Source organism: Lacerta agilis, chromosome 3 (genome assembly GCF_009819535.1).
Source record: "Lacerta agilis isolate rLacAgi1 chromosome 3, rLacAgi1.pri, whole genome shotgun sequence".
NCBI lineage: Eukaryota > Metazoa > Chordata > Lepidosauria > Squamata > Lacertidae > Lacerta > Lacerta agilis.
In genome coordinates, this window is record NC_046314.1 from 95,743,178 (window position 1) to 95,765,980 (window position 22,803).

The window sequence follows — 22,803 nt, forward strand, 5'->3', positions numbered from 1 at the left end:
ATGATCAATTCCTGCCTGGAAACCAATGTCCCCACTTTGGAAGGACGTGTGGATCCAGAATTGGCCTCCACAGTCATTTACGGACTCATTATTAAAACCGTGTTTATGGAAGTCAATCTTACTCGGCTACGAGTGACCGCCAAAGAAGAAGAAAGATAGTCTACATTGCCTCTTCAACTATTGAAACATACATGAAGAACAAGATACTGTATATGAGATTGCCCATTGTAATGTACTCTATCTAATCTATCTCCCAATGAGAAATTATCTGTAACCCATTTTTTTCCACACCAGAAAAGGTTTTGTGCATGTTTTCAAAGGCAGTTAACAAAAGGTTTTGCAATGTTAAAACAAGGTGGGATGGTTATGTTTCTCAACAGGAAATCAAGTATTTATTAATTCTTTGAAAAGTTTTTAACATTTTTTAAAAAGAAGATGAAAGGTGGGCAATAACATTTCTTTTTGCACAAATAGAACAGTGAATATGGACAGCGTTAAGAATTCTGGATATTTTAAACGAACTTTAAAATAATTTTGCCCCTCCCAGAACAGAAAACATGAAATATTATGGCCGTTAATTTAATCTTTTATGAATTTATAATAGGCTCTTGTCAATAGCATGTCAAAGTATGGTAACAACCATTACAAAGTGACAATCCCTAAGAATCCCTAAGAAAGTTAGGTACTATGTACGGACAGAATTATTTTTAAATGAAAAGCTTAGCATTCAGTTCCTTTGAAATATTTCGAACCTCAGTTTCTTTTGTGTGCGTCATTTTGGGTGTGCATGTAAAAAAAAAAAAGAATGAAAAATTAAAAGCGGCGTTTTGCTTTTTCAAAAACGCGCAACTGTGTCACACACTTAACTGGTTGGGCGGACTGCAAAACGTTCTATTAGACCGGGCGACTTAGTCACTCACTGCACCATTAACTAAGAGCAAACTTAAGTTTTTCAAAGGGTCAGCAGATGACAGCTCGGAAGCGAGCTGGTTATTCCAAGGGGCTTGATTTTCTTTGCGACCAAGAAACAAACAAACAAGCAAGCAAGCAAGCGAGCGAGCGAGATCTTTTAAAGGGGACCCTCCTTTCACGCCGCGCTTTGCAAAAGGCAAAAGGCAGCTCGCTCAAGTTCGCCGAAGCGCCGTTCCTTAATAATGCTCTGTGAATGCGGCTCGAGCTGCGGTGTTTCATTTTCTTCCCCCAGCCTGGTGCGCCGATCGCCTCTCCTTGTGGCTGGCTGGGTACTCCCGCACTGTGTGCTTGTTGTACTCTCTCTCTCTCTCTCTCTCTCTCTTCCTTTCTCTCTCTCTCTCTCCCCCCTCCCTTTCTCTCTCTCTCTCTCTCTCTCTTACACTGCCAGCCCCTGATGTGATGGCGAAGAAACCCCGTTGACAAGGCACTGCTTTTTCATGACGGTGAGTTTCCCTTTGAGTGTATTATAATTTTGTGATAAAAATTTCAAGGAAGAAAAAAAAAAACACACAACCTCCTTCCTCCCTTCCTTCGGGGAGGGAAAAGAGAGAGAGAGAGCGAGAGAGCGGGGGTGTTGGTGGTGGGGGGAAGAAGAAGAGAAAGAGAGAGAGAAATCTATCTCCAGACCAGACAGAAAAGAAAAAAAGAGGAGCAAATTAACAACCAGGAGTTGCCAAAACCAGGATATTAGGTTTCAGCCCAGAGAGCTATTGGCTCCGGGGCTATGTATATAAATATATATCTAGAGAGAGAGGAGAGAAGAGAGAGGGGGGACGCGGGGAGGAAGATGAAGGAGGAGAAGGCGATTTGGCGCGGGTGGGCAGGCTGCTAATTCGCAGGGAAATGAAATATTTATTTCTTTTTTGCAGCGAGAGGCCGCAGCGGCGGCGGCGGCGGCGGCTACTGAGGGCACTTCCAAAAAATGTTGTTTCTTAAAGGGGGAGAGACAGGCAAGGAGGGAGAGAGGGAGGAAGAGGGAGAGGACAGATAAGGTTTCAGGTCTAGGCTGATAGCTGAGAGAGAGAGAGAGAGAGAGGGAGAGACGGGGGGGGGCTGGGAGAGAGAGAGAGAGAGAGAGATGACTGGGGTGGGTTTCTCTCTTCCCACCCCCCCTTCTCTCTCTCTCGCTGATGCCATGCAAATTTAGGAGAGGAGGGAGAGAGGGGAAGGCGAAAGAAGGAGGAAAAAAAAACCTCGGTTTAATGACTCATTGATTGAGCCGGTTTAAAATTAGTTGTTGTTGTGTTTGGGGTGGGTTTTGTGTGTTTTTTCCTGGCCGCCCCCTTGGTGGCCATCAAGAGGGAGAGGGAGAGTGGGGTGTGTGTGTGTGAGTGTCTCTCTCTCTCTCCCTCTGTGTGTGGTGTGTGTGTGAGGAAGAGGGGGATCGAGAGTGTGTATGTGAGGGAGAAAGAAAAATAATCTTTTCAAATCTCCTCCCTCTTTTCTTCCCCCCTCGTTTCTTTGCTTTTCTCTAAAGCTCTCTGGTCTGTGAAGCACTTTTTCCCTTTCCTCCTCCTCGGGAAAATGGAGACGCTCCGTCTTCTCTCTCTCCTGGGCGTGAGGCTGCCAAGAATTTTTCTTTTTCTTTTGCGTTCCTCGTTGGATTTGCTCTCATCGACCACCTCTTATCATCTTGTCATAATTTTCCGCTATATCTTTTTAGCATGGGCTGTGTTTTTTTTGGTTTTTTTTTACGGGGATTCCCAATTCGTTTCTTTTATATGGTTTCTTTTGTTACTCTGTGTTTTTCTTGTCTCCTCCGGTATCGCGTTTAAAGGAATGGAAATGGTGATTGTTTCTGTGTATGTGATTCTAAGTCGGTAGGATTAAATAGGGTGGGGAGGGGAAGAAAAAAACCTTAATAGTCGGCTGTAATTACGTTCTTTTTTAAAAAATGGCAAGATTAATAAATATTCTACATCTGTAACAACGCCTTCGTTTTTGTCTTTCGATGAAAGTGAATTTGTTAACTGCCGCCGGATTAGTCTTCCAAGAAAGTACTTTTTTGTGGTTAATTGATTTTCAGTTATGGTTACACTATAAGGGGGGGGATGGGGGAAGAGAAAGCCTTAGATAAAAGACTGGCTTGAAAAAATCTCTGAAATGTTGGATCATTTTTGAGGTGGGTCGCCGATTTTCTTTCTTCCCTCCCTCCCTTTAAAAGCGAAGCGGGTTTGCCGAGGGTTGAGGTGTAAACGTCGGTAACTTTAAAACCGATTGTTTTATATATCTTGTTTTGAGAGCGGAAACCGGTTTAGCATTCGTAAAAATAAATAAATCACCTATTGCTGGGCGAAGGAAGGACAATGAGGCCTTTACTTTTCCCGGGGCTAGGGTGTTGTTGTTTTTTAAAACCCTTAAACATGCATGGCTTTTGAATATCTTAAGCACTGATCGTGCCTTTCCAAAGGTCAGTCGAGGAGGCTGTTTTCTCTCTCTCCGTATCAGCGTTTACATGGCGGGGTACGGTCTGGTTTGTGCCCCGCTTCGGAGGGACCAGGAGGAGAGAAGATGGCGCTGCCTGGCTGCCGGCCAGGATTTGTGGCGCAGTTTCTCTCCGTTCTCTCTCGTCCCCTTCAAGCCGCCATTTTGAGAGACTCTTGACATTTTTTCCCGGGCCGGGGCGTTGCCCTCCGTTGCTTCTCGCGGTCTGGTTTCGTTACCTCAGGACAGACTCGAAAATGCTCCCTCACGAGCAAAATAATAACTCCTTCCCCCACTCACTTAGGAAATATACTTTTTATTTTTTATTATTATTTCCTAGAGTAATCACTTTCCTAACACCCCACCTCAAAATTTATGTGGAATGCGAATCGAAAGGTGTGTGTGTGTGTGAGAGAGAGAGTATGCTTTTTTTTTTTTTTAAATGGCCACTATTTTAAATTATCCAGTCCTAAGCACACAGTTTACCCATTCAGTGTAATGGGTAGCTGTTAAAACGCTTCTCCCTTTTGCCATGTTCTCCTACACTATAGTATAGTGGATATGGAAATCAATTAATCCCACGTTGTCTGCCAAACAACAAAGGGGCTGCTGGAAAATAAGCGATTTGTAAAATTTAAAAATGGAGGAGCAGCACTCTCTGAATTGGCCTTCTAGATTTAATTCGTCGCTGTAGGTGGGCATTTTTACACGGTGTACCAAGGAGGTAGCTACTGTTAGCTAAAAATCGAAGTGAGCAAAATACGCCTTCTTGAGCACAGGCATCCCTGTTGCTAAAGTAATACAGGAGTAAAGTATGTGGAAAGCAAGAGTCTGTGTTGATTGAATTAACTTAACTAAAAATGCTTCCAAAATTTAGAAATGGTTTGGTTTAGAAAGCCCAGTAATGTGGCTTTAAGGCAACACATGAAACCATTGTGCTTTCCTGTGAGAATGATTTAAACACTGGGCATTTAAATATCATTTTTTGCCAGTCATATCTTGCCAGCAACAGACTACCTTTCTTTAAGCATTTTAGAATTAATCAAAACGTTTGGGGAGGGATTAGTTTTGAGATTCCCCACTCTCCCCTCCCCAAATATACTCCCCTTGATGAGATACAAATTTATGTTTCACTGCTTACTGCAGTAATGTTTATCTCATCATTTTAAAAAATAGCCTGGATGTTGTTTATTTTAGTTTCTAATGAGAAGATAAAATATACAGGAAAAAAGATGGAAGAATGTTGCTTTATAGCGGAATATCAAGGTCTCACATGTGGACTTTCTGCAGTTTAAGCTAAACTGAACTCTTGCACCCACTGGGGTTGCCGTATTTCAAAAAGTGAAAACCAGGACACCCCAAAAATTGCTGACAAAACCCAAAAGTTTTTTAGACAAACCCCAGAGTTGAGCCAAAAAAGCATGATTTTTCAATTGACTTGCCTAAGATCCAGAACAAAGCGCCACCTTTCGGAAATCCTTCCTCCCTGATGTCAATTCTGCATTTAAAATCCCGGTAATGTCTGGGGAAATCTGGACATATGGCAGCCGGCAAGACACCAAGGCAACAGTGAGAAGCTCCTGATCACATAAGCAAAGTCATTTTCTTAATGTTTTTAGTGTACAGTACTCCAGGACCAAGGATGTAGCTTATAGAACAGTTTCTGACACATAATACTCTTTGGTGAATGGCATAGTTAGAACTGACATACTATTAATTACTTACCCGTAATAGGATTATAGTGTTCCTTTCAATACATACATAGGCAAAAATTAATTTAAAACTTAATTTATAGCATAGAGAATTAAATAAAATTGCTGTCTTCACCTGTTCTCATGAGAGAGAAAAAGCAGAAAGTTCACTGGGAACAGGATTGAGTGGATCCAAAACAAACCAGGTTTCAAACTGAAGCCACAAATAGTGTTCTTGTATGGGGGAGGGACTTTTCTGAAACAGGCATTTCTAGTTTCACATAACATTCCCATTCCTCTCCACCTTCCCAAATGGAAATGTCAGGCTGCTGAATGTGTGCATTCCCCCCCCCCCTCCCAGAACAAAATAAAATAAAAAATTCCTTCCAGTAGCACTTTAGAGACCAACTAAGTTTGTTCTTGGTATGAGCTTTCGTGTGCATGCACACTTCTACGAAAGCTCATACCAAGAACAAACTTAGTTGGTCTCTAAGGTGCTACTGGAAGGAATTTTTTATTTTATTTTGTTTTGACTATGGCAAACCAACACTGCTACCTACCTGTAACCCCCCTCCTAGAGACAGGAATGGGTTCTATGTAAATTTCTTCAGGTGCATAGAGATAACCTAAAATCCTAACTAGATTGTACCTCAGATACATGGAACAGGGCAGATGTTCCAGAAAACAGATTCCCCTGTGGTATATAATATGTGAAGCGAGGATCTAGCTGGTAGAGTAATGGGAGGGACACCCAAAGATTTCTTGGCCAAAATAAATAAATAAAATTAGCAAATCTTTTCCAGTTTAAGAAGAAACATGATAGGGGTTGCCTTTGTACTTAAGCTCTTCCTTGTGAGGGTACACATACAGGTCAGATGAGTGCTAGAGGAAAGTGCTGTGTAGTGGGCAGTTGCCACTCTACACTGGTATGCAGATAAGTAGGAAACATGAAAAAGGTAAAGGACCCCTGACAGTTGAGTCCAGTCGCAGACGACTCTGTCCGCAGCGCTCATCTCGCTTTACAGGCCAAGGGAGCCGACTTTGTCCGCAGACAGTTTTTCCGGGTCATGTAGCCAGCATGACTAAGCGCAACAGATGGAACACTGGAACCAGAGCAGCGCACGGAAATGCCGTTTACCTTCCCACCGGAGCGGTACCTATTTATCTACTTGCACTTTTTTTGCGTGCTTTCAAACTGCTAGTTTTAACTGACCTTGAAATCATCCTTTGAGGCCCTTTGTGTGCCTCTTCCACAGGAAGTTTCCAGGGTGACCACACAAGATGGGACTTATTCTGTGGTGGTCCCCTGCTTGTGGAATACTCCCCCCAGGAAGGCCTGCCTGGTGCCATCTTTATTTTTAGGATTCAGGCAAAGACTTGCCTTTTTATCTAGGATTTTTGGCCGTGAATCGAAGGGTGGCATGCATCTAGCCAGGATGGGAACTTTTAAGTCCTGCCTTTTATCAGTGTGGCTGTATAACTTACTGTATTTGTATTTTTAGAACTTTATTGAATATTCTTAATTGGTTTTAATATAAGCTGCTTTGGGTCACTCTGAGAAAAGTGACTAAGGAATATAATTAATAACAAAAATAAAAGGATTTAAACAGCATTTTAAGTATATAAAAGGTGTGATCCTTTCCTACATGGGCAGAGTGTCAGTGTATGGAATGTGAATTCAGAGCTCTGTAGGGGGGACCACATGGGGACATTGGAGGTGTTCAAAGAATTTCATTCCTCATAATGCACTGACTGCATATGTACCTATTTGTCATGGATGGGACCCAAAGTGTTCTGTAATGCTTCTTCCTTCCTACAATACCACTGTGTAGTAGGTACTGACTTGCTCATAGCTACCTGGAGGTTCCAAGTATAGTATGTTCTTGAATGGCTTTTAGTGTAATTTTGTAAAAATATATTTGAAACTGATCATTTTACTTTATATAAAATAATAACCTTGTGAATGGTATCCATTATATGAAAATATGACAGATACATTACATGGTACTGTGGCCTGTGCGGAAGAGACACACAGAAAGAGAAGTTCATTTCTTGATATGTGCAGAAAACCCTCACATAGGCCTATGGACAATGCAATTTTATATTGAAAGGATTGCACACAGGGTGAAAAACAAGTGCTGGAGTCCAGCAAAGGATTCTGACTGGAAGCCATATGGAATGAGGAAATCAGAGTAAAAACAAGAATGTGAGGCATGGAGTTCAAGAAAGGGTGGCTGCAGGGTGGGAGAATATACCTTCCTCCTTGGGGCAAACTTCATAAAGAGATTTCCATGGTCTTTTTTTCTTGACAGGGTTATTTACTTTTAAAGGTTGCTCGATGAGAAAACAACATCAGCAACAAAAAATAGCAGATACAGATTTCTCTAAAACTACATTTGGGGGAAAACTGCAACAGTTAAGTTCCTACCAGTCATGCAGCTTTTAAAGGCATAGAAGCAGTTCCTGAACCAAGATGTCAGTCCTCTTAGTATCTTCTTTATCTGACTGGGCTGCATTATGTTAGAGACCCACAATGTACTTTGGCTTGCCTCCCTTTGTCCATTGCAGGAACTCAGAGACAGAAGTGTCACCCTTTGCTGAGGGACATGGCAGTGTGGGGAGGGACCTTGGCCCAGTCTGATCCCAGCCTTGCTTTACCCCCTTCCCCCTTCTAAGCTACAGTCTAGAGTGGGCCACTAGTTTTCTGTGGTAATGTATGCATATAGTTGTAGATCATTTATATATTTAACAGTTTTCTATACCGCTTTCCGCAAAATGTATCAAAGCAGTGTGTAGCAATTTAAAACAATAACATTTCATAAAACTACATAAGAAATATACATATCATACAACTGACAGAATAAATAGCAAAACATAACTGAGGGGTCTATAAATGCTTTGGCAAGAAATAATGTTTCCAGTTGCTTGTGGAAACACATCACGGAAGGTGCCTACCAGATCTCTTAGGGGAGACTTCCCTAATGAGGGAAACAGACTTCAACTTGACAGGCTTCTCCAACTTGACAGCTGTGGCACTACCAAGAGGGCTCCTCTAAAGACACCGAACAAGCAGGTTCAGATGGGAAAATATATTTTCTCAGATATCCATTTCTCAAATGGTTCAGGGTCTTGTAAGTAAACAGTAAAACCTTAAAACTGGGGATAGGTCAGGGGTCCCCAAACTAAGGCCCAGGGGCCGGATGCGGCCCAATCGCCTTCTCAATCTGGCCCGCGGACGGTCCGGGAATCCGCGTTTTTTTACATGAGTAGAATGTGTCCTTTTATTTAAAATGCATCTCTGGGTTATTTGTGGGGCCTGCCTGATGTTTTTACATGAGTAGAATGTGTGCTTTTATTTAAAATGCATCTGGGTTATTTGTGGGGCATAGGAATTTGTTCATATTTTTCCCCCAAAATATATTCCGGCCCCCCACAAGGTCTGAGGAACAGTGGACTGGCCCCCTGCCTCAAAGTTCCATTTTACTCCTATACTGTATTCAAAGCAGCATGTAATAACGTGTGCCCTGTTGTAAAAATATGCTGTTGCTAGTCTACATAATTTGCAGGTTAGTGAACAATAGGAACATTTTATGAATAAACAATACATGTTAGGAAGAAACATGTTGAAAAGCATCCTCTATTTTTAATTGTCTTGTTCCGGAAAGAAATAGGAAATATTTATGATACAATATTATTTTTCCTTAGTTGTCATGGATGATGACGATGATGAATCCTGTCTCTTTGATCTTATTGGGTAAGATTTTTTAAAAAAGAAATTATGCAGAGAAATAATACAAAGTTCACTTTGCAAAAAGAAAATTTGCACAAATAGTCTATTTGTGTCTGTTAGAAAAGGGGCATAACTGTCCTAATCTCCAGACCTGCTGGCTGGAGAAGGTTAGAATTTCATGAAGGTTCCTCCCTGCTGGTGGAGAAGGTATCCTACTCTGTGGGAGGGGCAGGCATCTCTGCAGTGAAATCCCCCACTTTGCCCATGGAAAGTGCTGCATGTTTAGTTCTACCACTGGTGTTGCTGCTGCTTACAGTAGGCACCTTCATTCTCAAAGAGGCTCCTGGTTTGGGCCTCCTATTTGTGCTAACATGAAGCTGGCATAAATAATTCACCTTGAAACCAGTGGGGAGATTTTGTTTTAAAAGTGCAGAATTTAAACACTGGGTAAGACCATCTCTCTATCTCCCTGCCTGGTTGGGTGAAGCCTGTAGGAAACTGACACAAAACTCAGCCCCTATTAGGATAGCACTCTAGGGCTGAAATCAGGTGCACACTTACTTAGGAGTAAATCTCATTAATCTCAGTGGAACAATTCTCAATGAAGTTTTATTGAGTTCTTTTTTTGACAAAAGGTGGGGTATAAGTTTTTTTTTTTAACAAACAAATATGCTTTGGATGCATGTTATGATGTGTTTGAGTTCTACTGTAAATGAAAGAAATGCTTATTATTTATTTACAGTTATTTATTCACAAGTATATAAGGCACCTTTGTAAACCATTTTGAGGTTGTTTTTAACAAGCAATATATAATTTTTAAATGAAAATAATAATACAATAAAAATTATCCCAAAGGCATACAAGGTATTTAAAATTTACAGTAAAAGAAGTAATGACAAATATTACCTACATTATATAATAAGGGCCACTTGGATGAAATTGAATTTCCTCATAGAAGGAGGGTCCCTGAAATCAGTGAGAGGGATTGAATGTAGTTCTCTGATGCTTCATTTGGCACCTCCAGCACCAACCTTTTTACTTAACAGAAGTACCAGAGAGTGGCACTCTGCCTCCTTTCTTCCCACCAGCTTGATCACTACTGCCTTCTTAGCCTTGGCCATTTTTCCCAGGTGAGATAGGGACTTAACAGTGGTGAGGAGCAGTAGAGGAGTGGGAAATAGCAGCAGGAAATGGCATGAACAATGGTGGCAGTGGTTTGGGAGCTAGTGACAAAGTATGTAGATAGCAGAAAGTGCGTCCACCGTAGATAGGTCTCTTGCCAAAGGCCCCAACATTTGGAGCTGGTCCTTCACAAAATGTCATACGTATGTAGGGAATAAAAATGTAGGAAATAAAGAGAGTTATAGCCAGCTAAGTCAGTGGACATTAAATCATTAATTTCAGTGGCTTATTTGGTTCAGTCAATAGCTGAGAGCTATTTTAAAAACAATGTAACAGTTAAATATATTGCTTTATAAATATATATTTACACTATTGATAGGGTTTGTTGCAAACAATCCAGGGTTGTTGCTTTGAGATGCATGCTCTAAAATAGTTGGGGATCATAGCCTCAGTATTCAGATGGTGTGATTCAGAAAGATTCTTCCTGCTTGTGCCATTTTAATATAATTTAAACAAATGCAAGATTCTCAGACTGATCCATCTTACTTTCCTTGTTTGTATTTTTAAAGAGATGCACAGGCGCTGAATTATTTCCTCCATGGAGCAGGCAGTAAACCTGTAAGTATCATATATTCTGGTATGTTAAATATTCATCTAATTTTACAAATTGTGCTGCTCTTATTGTAATGCTTTTTCTGTATTACAGAACAGTGAAGACTTAGGATATTCTGCAGCCAACTCAAATTCCATATTCGCCAATATCAGTGTAAGTTTATATGAAAAAGTGTAATTTTAGTGCATGTTAGTGTGTGCCTGAGTTCTCCATTCTTATAATACTCCTATCGTTCTGAGGGAAGTAAAAGCCTAAAAATAACATGCAGACAATTGCTATTTAAACTAAAGGATTGAATATGGGTGAAGTAGGAGGAGAATTCTGAGCCTGTGCACTTGTGCACTAAGCTTTTTCCACCAGTTTTTGCCTTTTGCAATGCTAGCATCTTGTTGCTTCCCCATTGGCCAGTAGGATTATGGAGAAGGAAGAATTGTTGAGTTGGGTTTCAGTGCTACTTGTCTATTGAGCTTTGGGCTTCCCTCCTACATTAAGTAACCTTTAATAGGGCCTCCGTGGGGAGGATGTGGGCCAAGTGGTCTCCCTTTACACCTGGTTCAGACTTCTTGCTCAGTCTCATTTTGGGTTAATGCTGAATGCCACTCATCTAATGATACCTGACTTAGTAGTATTCTTGAGAGATGTTCTGAAAGAGAGGGGGTGGGGAAGAAACATATAATGAGCAACACTGTACTACAACTAATAATTTGTTTTAAAATAGTATTTTATTGTTGCTATTACATTTACATCCCACCTTTCCTCCAAAGAACCACATGGTTCTCTCCCTCTCCATTTTAGTCTCACAATGTTTTGTGAGGTAGGTTAGGCTGAGAGACAATGACAGGCTCACCCACTGAACTTCATGGTTGAGTGAGGATGTGAACCCTGATGGTTTGTATTACGTTTTTTCTTTCAGAGTTCTGATCCTAAGTCATCAATCAAAGGTGTTGGTAGTCAGCTTGGAGAAGGGCCTAGTGATGGACTGCAGTTGCCAAGTAGCCTTCAGTTTCTTGATGATGAACTTGAATCTTCTTCGTTGCCTGATCTTAGTGAAGATCAGCCTTTTGATATCCTCCAGAAATCTTTGCAGGAAGCTAATATTACTGAACAGACTTTGGCAGAAGAGGCTTACCTGGATGCCAACATAGGCCCCAACCAACAGTTTGCACAAGCTCAGCTACATCCTTCCTCATCAGCATCTTTTACTCAGGCTTCTAATGTTTCTAGTTACTCAGGTCAGACGCTGCAACCTATAGGAGTTACTCAAGTGGTACAGCAACCAGTTGGAGCATCTTTTGCAAGCAATACAGTTGGTGTGCAACATGGCTTTATGCAACATGTGGGGATCAGTGTTCCTAGCCAGCATTTGTCAAACAGTAGTCAAATTGGTGGTTCTGGACAGATACAATTAATTGGTTCATTTAGTAACCAACCTTCTATGATGACCATCAATAATCTTGAAGGGTCTCATATTATTTTGAAGGGTGGTGGGCAGCAAGCACCTGGAAACATGAGTGGTGGACTCTTGGTTCATAGACAAACACCTAATGGTAACTCATTGTTTGGCAACTCAAATTCCAGTCCAGTAGCACAACCTGTAACTGTTCCATTTAATAGTACAAATTTTCAGACATCTTTGCCTGTGCATAACATCATTATACAGAGAGGTCTTGCTCCAAATTCTAACAAGGTTCCCATCAATATCCAGCCAAAGCCTATTCAGATGGGACAGCAAACTACCTACAATGTGAATAGCTTGGGAATACAGCAGCATCATGTACAACAAGGGATTCCTTTTGCTTCATCAAACTCACCTCAGAATTCAGTAGTTGGTCCACATATGTCTGTTAATATTGTTAGTCATCAAAATGCAAGAAAAGCAGTTACCTCTCAAGCCGTAAGTAATGCCAGTGGTAGTATTGTGATCCATTCTCCTATGGGACAGCCTCATGCACCTCAGAATCAGTTTCTTATACCCACAAGTCTGTCAGTAAATCCTAATTCGGTTCACCATGTCCAGACCATAAATGGACAACTTCTTCAAAATCAGCCTTCCCAGCTTGTTTCTGGCCAAGTATCCACTGAGCATGTTATGCTAAACAGGAATTCTACGAACATGCTTAGAACTAACCAGTCATATTCAGGACAGATGCTGAATAATCAGAACACTGCTGTACAGCTAGTTTCTGGTCAGACATTTGCAGCTCCTGGAAGCCAAGTTATAGTGAACCATGGGACTTCTCAAATTGTTAGTGGCCAGGTTCCACTACAACAGGGATCGTCTGCTGTGTTGCATTTATCCCCCAGCCAAGGAAACATTTCCCAAGGTAGAACAGGCTTTACCACAATGTCTCCTGGACAGTCAACAGGTTCGAGTATATCATCAAGCAACCGGTTTACAGTTGTAAGTTCTGCTACAGTGCATCCCAACATTGGTCCATCAGCACAGACTGTTGCTTCAGGAGGAAATTTTGCTGGAGATCAACTTACACAGCAAAACAGAACACAATTGTCTGTCACTGTCTCACATCGTCTTCCAGTTTCTTCTTCCAAATCAGTCAACACCTTTAGTCACACATCGGCAACCCAGCCCCAGTTTTCCTTTGGCCAGGTATGGATTGATGCAAGTTCAAAATCTTTAGCAATTTAATTTTTAGAAAAATTAAAATCTCTTTATAATGCTGGGTTGGGAATAATGCAGCCAGCCTTTGCAGCTTCTAAATGTATATATATATTGCTATGATTTTATTGTTTTACAGCAAACACTGCAAACAAATAACACCCCAACAACCTTTTGAATCAATACTTCTTGGTTGGAACTATTGGGTTGTATCCATTATTGTGCATGGAGAAGATGGCTCTTTTGCTTCCCCTGTAGCCTTCTGTACCCTCTGAAAAGCTTCTTTAGAGGGTTGAAGGGGAGGCTGTGGACTGTGTCATACGGGGCAGCAGTGAGAGGATTGCTGAAACTGGGCAGATGAATCTTGTTTTAGTAGAGTTAAATTCTTGGCATTAGAAGACTTGCCCCCTGACTGCACCACCATGTGACAGAACCCACACATAGGAAACTGCTTTATGCTGGATCCATCTAGCTCAGTATTGTGTACACTGACAGGCAGTGGCTCTCCAGGGTTTCAGACTGGCAACATTCCCAGTCCTAACTGGAGATGCAAGGGATTAAACCTGGGACCTTCTACATGAGTAACAGGTGATCTGTTACAGAGCTACATCCTTTTTCTCCAGGAAGACACCTGGAGAAGCTTTTGGTGTAGGGAAAAACAGGAAGGGAAAGATCCATCTTTTGAACTTGCCTTCTACTTGTGCAACGTTTAGTACAACCCATTATTTCTGTTCTTTCAATAAGTCTTGTTTAATTGCTAAAAGTGAGGTTTTCAGAATTCTCAGTACAGTGGTACCTTGGGTTATGGATCCGCACCCCAAAAAGTCCATAACCCAAGTGTCGCGCTTGCGCATGTGCAAAAGCGCAATATTGTGCTTCTGCACACGCGCGACCTGTGCAGAATGCTTCTGTGTGTGCGCACGTGGCGAAACCCGGAAGTAAACACTTCCAGGGTTGCCACGTTCGCAACCCGCAGCAAACGCAACATGAGTTACGACTGTAGTGATTTAGATATTCATTTATAAGTATTGAAGTCACATTGTAGCTGATTCCTTAATACTATTTATTGTAATTTGCACGTTGAGACTGTGTGACAGATGGCAAGGAGAGCTCTTGAGGTTGTCAGACCATTCTCAAGTGATTGAGAAATGATTCCATTTAATATATATTTGTACTACTTGTTCTCTTTAAAGATCTGGAACAATTTAGAATTTGATGATGGAAGGTATTGATTGAAGGTCCAGCAATGGAAAACCATGGCTCAACAAATTTCAGTTACAATCCAACATGGCTCAACAAATTTGGAAAGTGCTTCTTGGTCTAATAAACCAGAGATGTTATATCTGAACTGGACAAGATGCCACAGATGTTTGTATTGATTGCTAAGATCATACGAGCCCTTCTGGATCAGGCCAAAAGCCATATCTAGCCCAGCATCCTGTTTTGCACAATGGCCAACCATTGAAAAAAGGGCAATGATTTTGTGTGCCAACCTTTCAGATAAACAAATTCAAATTTTCTACCTATCGGAGCTCATTTTGTTTGTAGTGCAAGGTAATAAAAACTGGAACTGCAGATAGAGTTTATATGTTTTCTTTTGTATATAGGATATTGGCTTTTTCTTATCTTTTACCTTTAATAATCTGCATGGTATTTATGTGTGGTATCTTTTTTCAGACTCAAAAAAAAGTTACAAATATGGTGTCTTCAGTTTCAACATCAAAGTCACAGGATAATCTAAGACCAAGTCTTTTAGGTAATAAATTGCTGAGTCAGATAAAGTTTTTGTTTGTCCTAAGCTATGAAGTGGGTTCTTAACTACAGCAAAGGTTTGTCTTGAATATTATTTGAAAATTTGAACTTTCAGGTTGATATAATAATAATAATAATAATAATAATAAATACCTTTATTGTCAATGTACAACCTGTGTACAAGGAAAGTAGCTGTGCTACTGGGAGTTAACATATATGTGTCAGATTCTGTTTGTTTATTTATATGCCACTTTTAAAACAGTTTTCTCAAGGCAGCTTCCAATTAATGCAATAAGAGTTTTTAAAACCAATCTCTAGAAAACATTTAGCTTAAAAGGGTAGTATACAACAATTTCCAGTCAGACCGGTAAAAAGTTATATTACACTTTAAAACATAGAGAAAATTCAGTTAAAATATGTATAGATAGAAATTTAGTTTAAGTTCAGTAGGGTGGAAATTTAGGAAATGCACTTTACAAATTGCTAGAAGTCTTCTGCAAATTTAGTTGATTCCCCCCCCCCCCCATGGCTTTTACAAGTCATAAATGCTTTACAGAGCACCAACAATTTACCGAAAAACATGAAAATGTAATATTAGAAGGATGTTTTTATTGGTTGCAAAGAGAAGATGCATGAGCAACGGAGCTGTTTCCTGAAGTTAGCTCTGCACTAATTTCTCAATGCATATATGGCCTTCCAGTATTGTCATTGTGCATCTTAGAACATGGGTGAACTTTGGGACTGTGCCTGTGGCCTAAGGCATTTAGTAGTATGTTAGTAGTAAACAAAAACTTGGGAGCTGTGATTGGAGTACACATTTATTGTGGAACACACACGTGCCCTTCAGATGCTACAACAAAAGTGTACCTGACTTGTAGTGGAAGTGAAGGAAGCTATCTTTTGTTTTAACCTTGAAGTGATCCTAAGATTTGAGACAAGCTGCATTAAGCTTGCCTGAGTAATTGAGCACATTAGTTCTTCGGGAACCAAAAAGAGAAAACTCGCATACTCATTGGAACTTGCTCTTCAAAATGTGTACTTGGGAGCACAGCTTAAAGCAGTCTCTACAAATAACAGCAGAAGATATTTCAAACAGAATATATATGTCAATATAGTAAAAAAATAACATGATTCTTTGATTAAGTTGCCTGATTGAAACAAGAGACCAAAGTGTGGGGGGTGGGGGTGGGGAGACTGGACAGTACTTTTTTTGCTAGTATGTGTGCTATTTACATTATGAAGACAGGGATTAGCTGGGCTCCTCGTGCCTTTTTCATTGATACCTGTATACAGCTTCGACATTCTGAAGTTCCATGAAATAGCAAGTGGTTAGATGCTGGCTTAAACCTCACAGGCTCATGAGATAGTTTTAATAAATATTTGTGTTTTGTATGGGCCTGCAGTAGTTTTGTAATAGCATTGCTATTTAAATACGCATGCCTACGTGCAAATTAATTTTAAATCATTCAGTGACATAACTAGACAGAAGATTCCACATATTGTATAGGGAACTGTTAAAGAATCTTCATAATATATATTCTTATAGGACAAGATACCGGGGGCAAAATCATACAGCAGCCTATAGGCACAGCACTGACACACCAAGAAAAAGCAGTAGGATCATCTTCTGCCCAAACAAATGTACAGGTAGGAGGCAATTTCCCCTTTCCCACCCTCTGCCCTTGAATGTTACTGAAAAGGCTAATAATTTCTTGTTTGTACTATTTTCTACATAGAATATAAGAAACTTTCTATTGGTCATTCATGAGAGGAAATCCATTATAGTATATATTAAACATCCCATCACTTTTAAATATCAAATGAATATGTGCTGGCTAAGCTTGATGGTAGCTGGAGTCCAAATAAGCTGGAGGGCACAAGGTTGGAGAAGGCTGTGTTAGCATATCTGTTGGCACTCTAAGCTCTAGTCATGTGCTGTCTTTGGATCAGGATGCAAGACAGCACATGACTCCAATCCTGTTCTTATTTACTTGGAGAAAAATGCTTCTGACTTTAATGGGGCTTATTCATGAAAGTTTGTGTTGGATTATTGCCTTTGTATCTGTCAGATGCATGTATTCAGGAGTATATAGCCGTACTGTTGATTTATTTTCCTAGTATCTCAAAAGATTAAAAAATGCCTTTCTGAAAATCCAAAAATCTGGTCATATTGGTAATGCAGTCTATAGAAAATGCCTTTAAGATATTTTTAAACCCCCCTCTCCCCATGATTTTATTATCTTAAAGAGATTTTGAGGCCATTTTTATTTCTGTTGGATGATATGCACAACTGTATAATTGATTTTTATAAAAGAAAGTTAGCCCAGTGTATTTGATGCGTGTTTTGAATCTAGGTCGATGGCCATACAATTGGACAAAAGAGGCCTGCTGCTAAACAACTAACAAAAGGAGCCTTGTAAGTTGTTTCCTTTTATGCCTCCTTTTACTTTAGATATTTCTTCCTCTCTTTCCCTCCCTCAAATTTTGTCAAGTTGTTACACACATGTGGTGCTATTGTAAACAACTGACAATAGCAATCTTCCCATTAGTATTCTGCAGCAGCTACAGAAGGACCAGGCACATGCTGTGACTCCTGATAAAACTCAGTTCAGATCTTTAAATGATGCAGTCCAGAGACTCCTCTCATATCATGTGTGCCAGGGATCGCTGCCAACAGAAGAGGATTTAAGAAAAGGTACTTTTTTTGCTCTCCAAATGGTTATGAAAATGCTTTGCTTCTGGGGTTTTATAACAGTTAAATGTTACATTTTGTACTAGGCAAAAAGTAACAATGAAATGCTTTAAATGACTATTTTTGTTGTTAAGAACTACTATTCTAAATGTATTTTCTTCACCTTTCCAGTGGATAATGAATTTGAATCTGTAGCCACACAGCTCCTGAAAAGAACACAGGCTATGTTAAATAAATACAGATGTCTGCTCTTGGAGGATGCTATGGTAAGACTAATAAAAAATATATGTGTGCATGTGTGTATATTATGGATTTGTGCATCTTATCCCACATGGGTTAATTTATTGTAACACAGCAATGTGCAGCTTTCATCTAACTCCATGGCCCGTATCTCTCAACATGTGGTACTTGGGAATGTTTAGCACTAACAATAGATTTCACTAAACAGATAATGTTACCATCATGTGTTCACAAGTTCACTGGGTGAGAGCTTTTTGACTTCTACAATGTTCCCCCCTCCCCAGAACTCTTAATGTATTTCAAAAAATGTGAGCAGGGGTTGGGGTCGGTCTCCTTTCACAAGGTATGCTTGCTCAGAAGAACTATCCAGGCCCATCAGGGATAAATGTACAGGAACAGAAAGGTCTGAGCAGGCATATTTGCATGATAATTTAGTCCTTTCAACTATTTGTTGATAATAGCCTGGCCACAATGCATTGGTAAACTCAATATTCTATTATTGCAATACATTGTATGAGAGGTGGCCAGTGGGTCTGGTCCAAAAGCATCAGCTTCTGCAAAATGCTGCAGCTAGACAGTTGGTAGGGACAAACTATTGCCATCACTTTTGAATTATGGTGCTGGAGGAGACTCTTGAGAGTCCCGTGGACTGCAAGAAGATCAAACCTATCCATTCTCAAAGAAATCAGCCCTGAGTACTCACTAGAAGGACAGATCCTGAAGTTGAGGCTCCAGTACTTTGGCCACCTCATGAGAAGAGAAGAATCCCTAGAAAAGACCCTGATGTTGGGAAAGATGGAGGGCACAAGGAGAAGGGGATGACAGAGGATGAGATGGTTGGACAGTGTTCTTGAAGCTACTAACATGAGTTTGGCCAAACTGCGAGAGGCAGTGAAGGATAGGCGTGCCTGGCGTACTCTGGTCCATGGGGTCACGAAGAGTCGGACACGACTGAACGACTGAACAACAACAACAACATTGCCATCACTTAAATCAGGGGTGAGCAAACTTTTTCAGCAGGGCGCCGGTCCACTGTCCCTCAGACCTTGGGGGCCACACTATATTTTGGAAAAAAATGAATGAAGTCCTAGGCCCCACAAAGAACCCAGAGATGCATTTTAAATAAAAGGACACATTCTACTTGTGTAAAAACACGCTGATTCCCGGACTGTCCGTGGGCCGGATTTAGAAGGAGATTGGGCCACATCCGGCCCCCGGGCCTTAGTTTGCCTACCCATGACCTAAATGATGCTTAAAAGCTTGTATTGGGAGCTCATACACTACTGAGCCAAGTTCAAGATTCTGGTATTAATTTACAAGGCTTGTAACAACTTGGCTCTAGGGTACCTAAAGGACCACTTGATGCCTTTTATTGCTGCTTGATCACTGATGTCTTTGGGGGAGTCACTGTTACTGACGCATACAGTGACCCGGAACGCAGCACCCATGCAAACAGAGAGTTGCTTTTACCAATTACATGCACAGACGCTGATGATGTTGCTATCTCATCACAACAGGGAACATTAATCAGTACCAGGAAAAATACACAATTTGGCCACACCACACTCACTTGCATTTCACAGAAATTGCTTAGAAAGTACCTGCACATTTGCCCCATAACTTCAATTCTAGGAGGGGTAGAGAAGTGCTTCTTTTTTAAAATGAAAGTTATGAGTCTGGGGGACCTTTCCAGAGGCAGCAGTGAAAGCCTTCATGGTGCCCATGGGTGCTGGGTTGGTAATCCCTGATTTAGTGTTACTTGTGTACCAGCCCATAGTCTTCATTTTTTATAGAGGCCTCTTAAAAACAACACCAACACCTCATGGTTTTTGCATAAACCTGTTTTTACAAAACATGCACACTCTTTCAGATCTGGCATATTTAAGCAAAGTTATTACCTGCACAGTTAGGGCTGCAATCCTCTGTGCACTTTGGAGTAACGTCCCATTGAATTCAGAATGGACTCACTTCCAATTCAAAATATATAGAGCTGTGCTGCAGAAACACTTTGATGTGGAACAATAATATTATAAAAATAGTTCCCCCCCTATGTTAACTGACTTTCCCTAACAAACCAATTTTCCAAAACAAATGTGTGTATTTATAATATACAAAAACACCAGTTTTTCTTTAAAAATAACCCCCATAATGAACTTGCAACCTCAGTTTGTCTGTTGAACTTTAGCATTCTGTTTTATAGTATTGTTAGGAAACTTCATGCTGTTCCATGCAAGAAAAAGCTGAAGTTGTTAATTATAGAAATTATTTTGTTTCTTTCTTTTCCAGAGGATAAATCCTTCTGCAGAAATGGTAATGATTGACAGGATGTTTAACCAGGAAGAAAGGCAAACTCTTTCCCGGGATAAACGCCTTGCAATAGTAGATCCTGGTAGGTAACGTAACCATTTTAAATGAAAGCATCTTTGGCTGCAGTCCTATACAAATAAACCTGGGCGTAAGTTCTATTGAACTCATTAGGTCTTACTTCTGAGTAGACATGTATAGGCTAGCACCGTACCATACAGAGAAATGATTTTAATATTTATAACAGCGGGTTTTTTGCCATAAGTAAAATGAGAACGCAGGAAGGATTTATATTTGTGGAAACTTGGGTGCTGCAGAAAAAATACAGCTGTTTTTGGATGGGGGGAGGAGAAACCCAATCATTTTGACATCCTTGTCAAACCTAAATTTTATTTATTTATTTATTGCTTTGATAACATTAAATACATTCTGCATGATTAAAGCTGCAATGTTATATCAACCTATCTGGGAGTATGCCCAATTAAACTCAATAGGACTTGCTTCTAAGTAGATATGGGTAGGACCGCACTGTTAGCAGGTAATATACAAAACAGTGTTACATTTATAAAGTGAAAATGTATAATTCATTTGCATTCAAGTGAGCAATTCTGTCCAGAGAGATGGAACTCCAGTCTGTTACACTTTAAGTTGACTAAACATACTTTTTTTGCCAGTTTGCAAACAAAAACAAACAAAGCTGAAAACAGAACTAATCAACAGTGGGTTGGTGCACATATAATCCTGGTTACCTGTAACCCCATGTGACATATCAGTAGTCAGTGCATGCTTCCTCTCTCTGGAGCAAATTCCCCTTTTCTGGTCTTAATTGTAGTTAAGGGAAACAGTGGCCCAGACCTTAACCATGGTTAACACTAACCTGAATTCCCCTTAGCTCAGGACCTGAAACTCACTAAAACCATATTTTAGTACACATGCTTTAGTTATTCTATACAATGTTCTTCAGCTAGTGGGCTGGGACCACTGCTTGGTCACAGCTAGACCTTGATAAGTGGGACCCAACAGCAATACCATCCAGCTATATGGTAACAAAATTCAGAAGGGTCTGCAAGTGTGTGGGTCCTAATTCTGAAAAGATTGAAAGCTACTCCATTCCTTGTTTTTCTGTCCATAATATGTCACAATTCTTTACTAAAATGCTTGCATTCAAATTTCAGATGGTTTTCTAGCAGACTTTTGTTGTCCATCCACACAAATTGACAAGATCGCTGATGAAACACAGCCGGCTGAAAGTGATCATCAATCTAACAAATCTTCAACGTCTCAAAACCAGATTGCTAATACCCAAATTAAAGACAGATCAAGTTCAAGCACAGCAGAGTCTTTAAATCACAACAAACTTCAAGTAGTGCCTAACAATATTATGAGTTCACAACAAGGAAACAGTTCTATTAAAAAATCAGAAAGCCTCGCAAAAGCTTTAAAATTTGAGAAAACAAGCTCCTCTCCTGAAAGCCAACATATGGCTGATTCAGAACAAAAAATCGCTGGCAAAAATCCAGGAAAGTCAAATGAAAACTCGTTAAGTTCTGAAGATCATTCGTCAAAAACCTTATCAAGTGTAGATCATGGTACGCATAATAAAACATGTCGGAACACAGTTGATTCTCACCCAGAGACAACATATAATCATTCCCTCCAAGACAAAACTCCTCGGAGTTCTCCAAAGAATGAGGATTTGCATCCAGACAATTTGAAAGGTTCTGGGGAACCCCAAAAGGATTTGCTGCTCAATAAGAGTTTAGAGACTACATTCAAAAACATATTGGAACTGAAAAAGACTGGGAGGCAGCCACAAAGCGAAGCAACTGGCAGTGGCTCCTTAGAATTAGAATATCCAAACTTTTCACTTATTTCTTCACAAGAAAACTGCCTGGAGAAATTTATTCCAGACCACAGTGAAGGTGTAGAAACAGACTCTCTTTTAGAAGCTGCTGTAAATAGTATCTTAGAGTGTTAATAGTTACAGTACCATGGACATATTTCTCTTAGAAGTAAATGTGAATGACACCACAAGAACAGCCTGACAAATGTCAAAGGATACCCTTTCTAAAGTAGATTCTGTTTTGTGTTTGAAAGCAATACTCATTGTGGTTACAGTGAGGTGTTCAGTAATGTAAACCCTTGAGAGAAAGCTGTCTGGTAGGGCCTACACATTATGATACAGCTTTGCTGATTGTTTTAACATTGCAGTTTAATGAAACTGCAGTTCACTAGGCCCTAAATTAACAAGGTAATATACTGACAATCACAGTCTAGTAACAGGTTTCTTAAATAAAATGTTAAGAATGTTGCATTTAATAGGAAAAGATCCATTGCCTCCGCCCACTATCACTTGATTTTGTGATTTAATATTTGGGGCTAAAAAAAAATCCCCAGTACCTCTATTCAGAAATGCCTGTCTCTTGAGGTTTGGAACAAAGAGAGGGGGGGGGGGGAATTGGAAGAAGAGAAAATGGCATCAGTGTTTACAGGGCTTTATACTTTTAAGTGCTTTTCTATGCTCAGTGAGCAGAAACAAATATCTTACATAGGAATTTGCTGTATTGAATTACACTGTACAGTTTTTGTCACTTTCAGCACTGCATAAAACGATACATGCTAGTCTAAGAAGCTAGTAGATGGGAA

At 40.2% G+C, this 22,803-nt stretch overlaps 1 protein-coding gene across 6 annotated transcripts; it reads left to right on the top strand.

Annotated features, from left to right (window-relative positions):
- The first annotated feature begins 1,105 nt into the window (after nucleotides 1-1,105).
- Nucleotides 1,106-22,605, top strand: BICRAL (BRD4 interacting chromatin remodeling complex associated protein like). 6 transcript variants are annotated; one of them, XM_033144851.1, is made up of 12 exons: nucleotides 1,106-1,415; nucleotides 8,793-8,841; nucleotides 10,509-10,557; nucleotides 10,646-10,705; nucleotides 11,466-13,160; nucleotides 14,847-14,925; nucleotides 16,468-16,568; nucleotides 17,276-17,337; nucleotides 17,471-17,616; nucleotides 17,785-17,879; nucleotides 20,140-20,242; nucleotides 21,333-22,605. In XM_033144851.1, exons 2-12 carry the CDS (start codon nucleotides 8,798-8,800, stop codon nucleotides 22,133-22,135), a joined length of 3,237 nt encoding a protein of 1,078 aa, XP_033000742.1. In that variant the 5' UTR covers nucleotides 1,106-1,415; nucleotides 8,793-8,797; the 3' UTR covers nucleotides 22,136-22,605. The 6 variants fall into 6 exon arrangements, with proteins under 6 accessions (XP_033000742.1, XP_033000746.1, XP_033000744.1 ...); XM_033144855.1 differs by lacking the exon at nucleotides 1,106-1,415 and adding an exon at nucleotides 1,770-1,788; XM_033144853.1 differs by lacking the exon at nucleotides 1,106-1,415 and adding an exon at nucleotides 2,742-2,760.
- The last annotated feature ends 198 nt before the right edge of the window (nucleotides 22,606-22,803 follow it).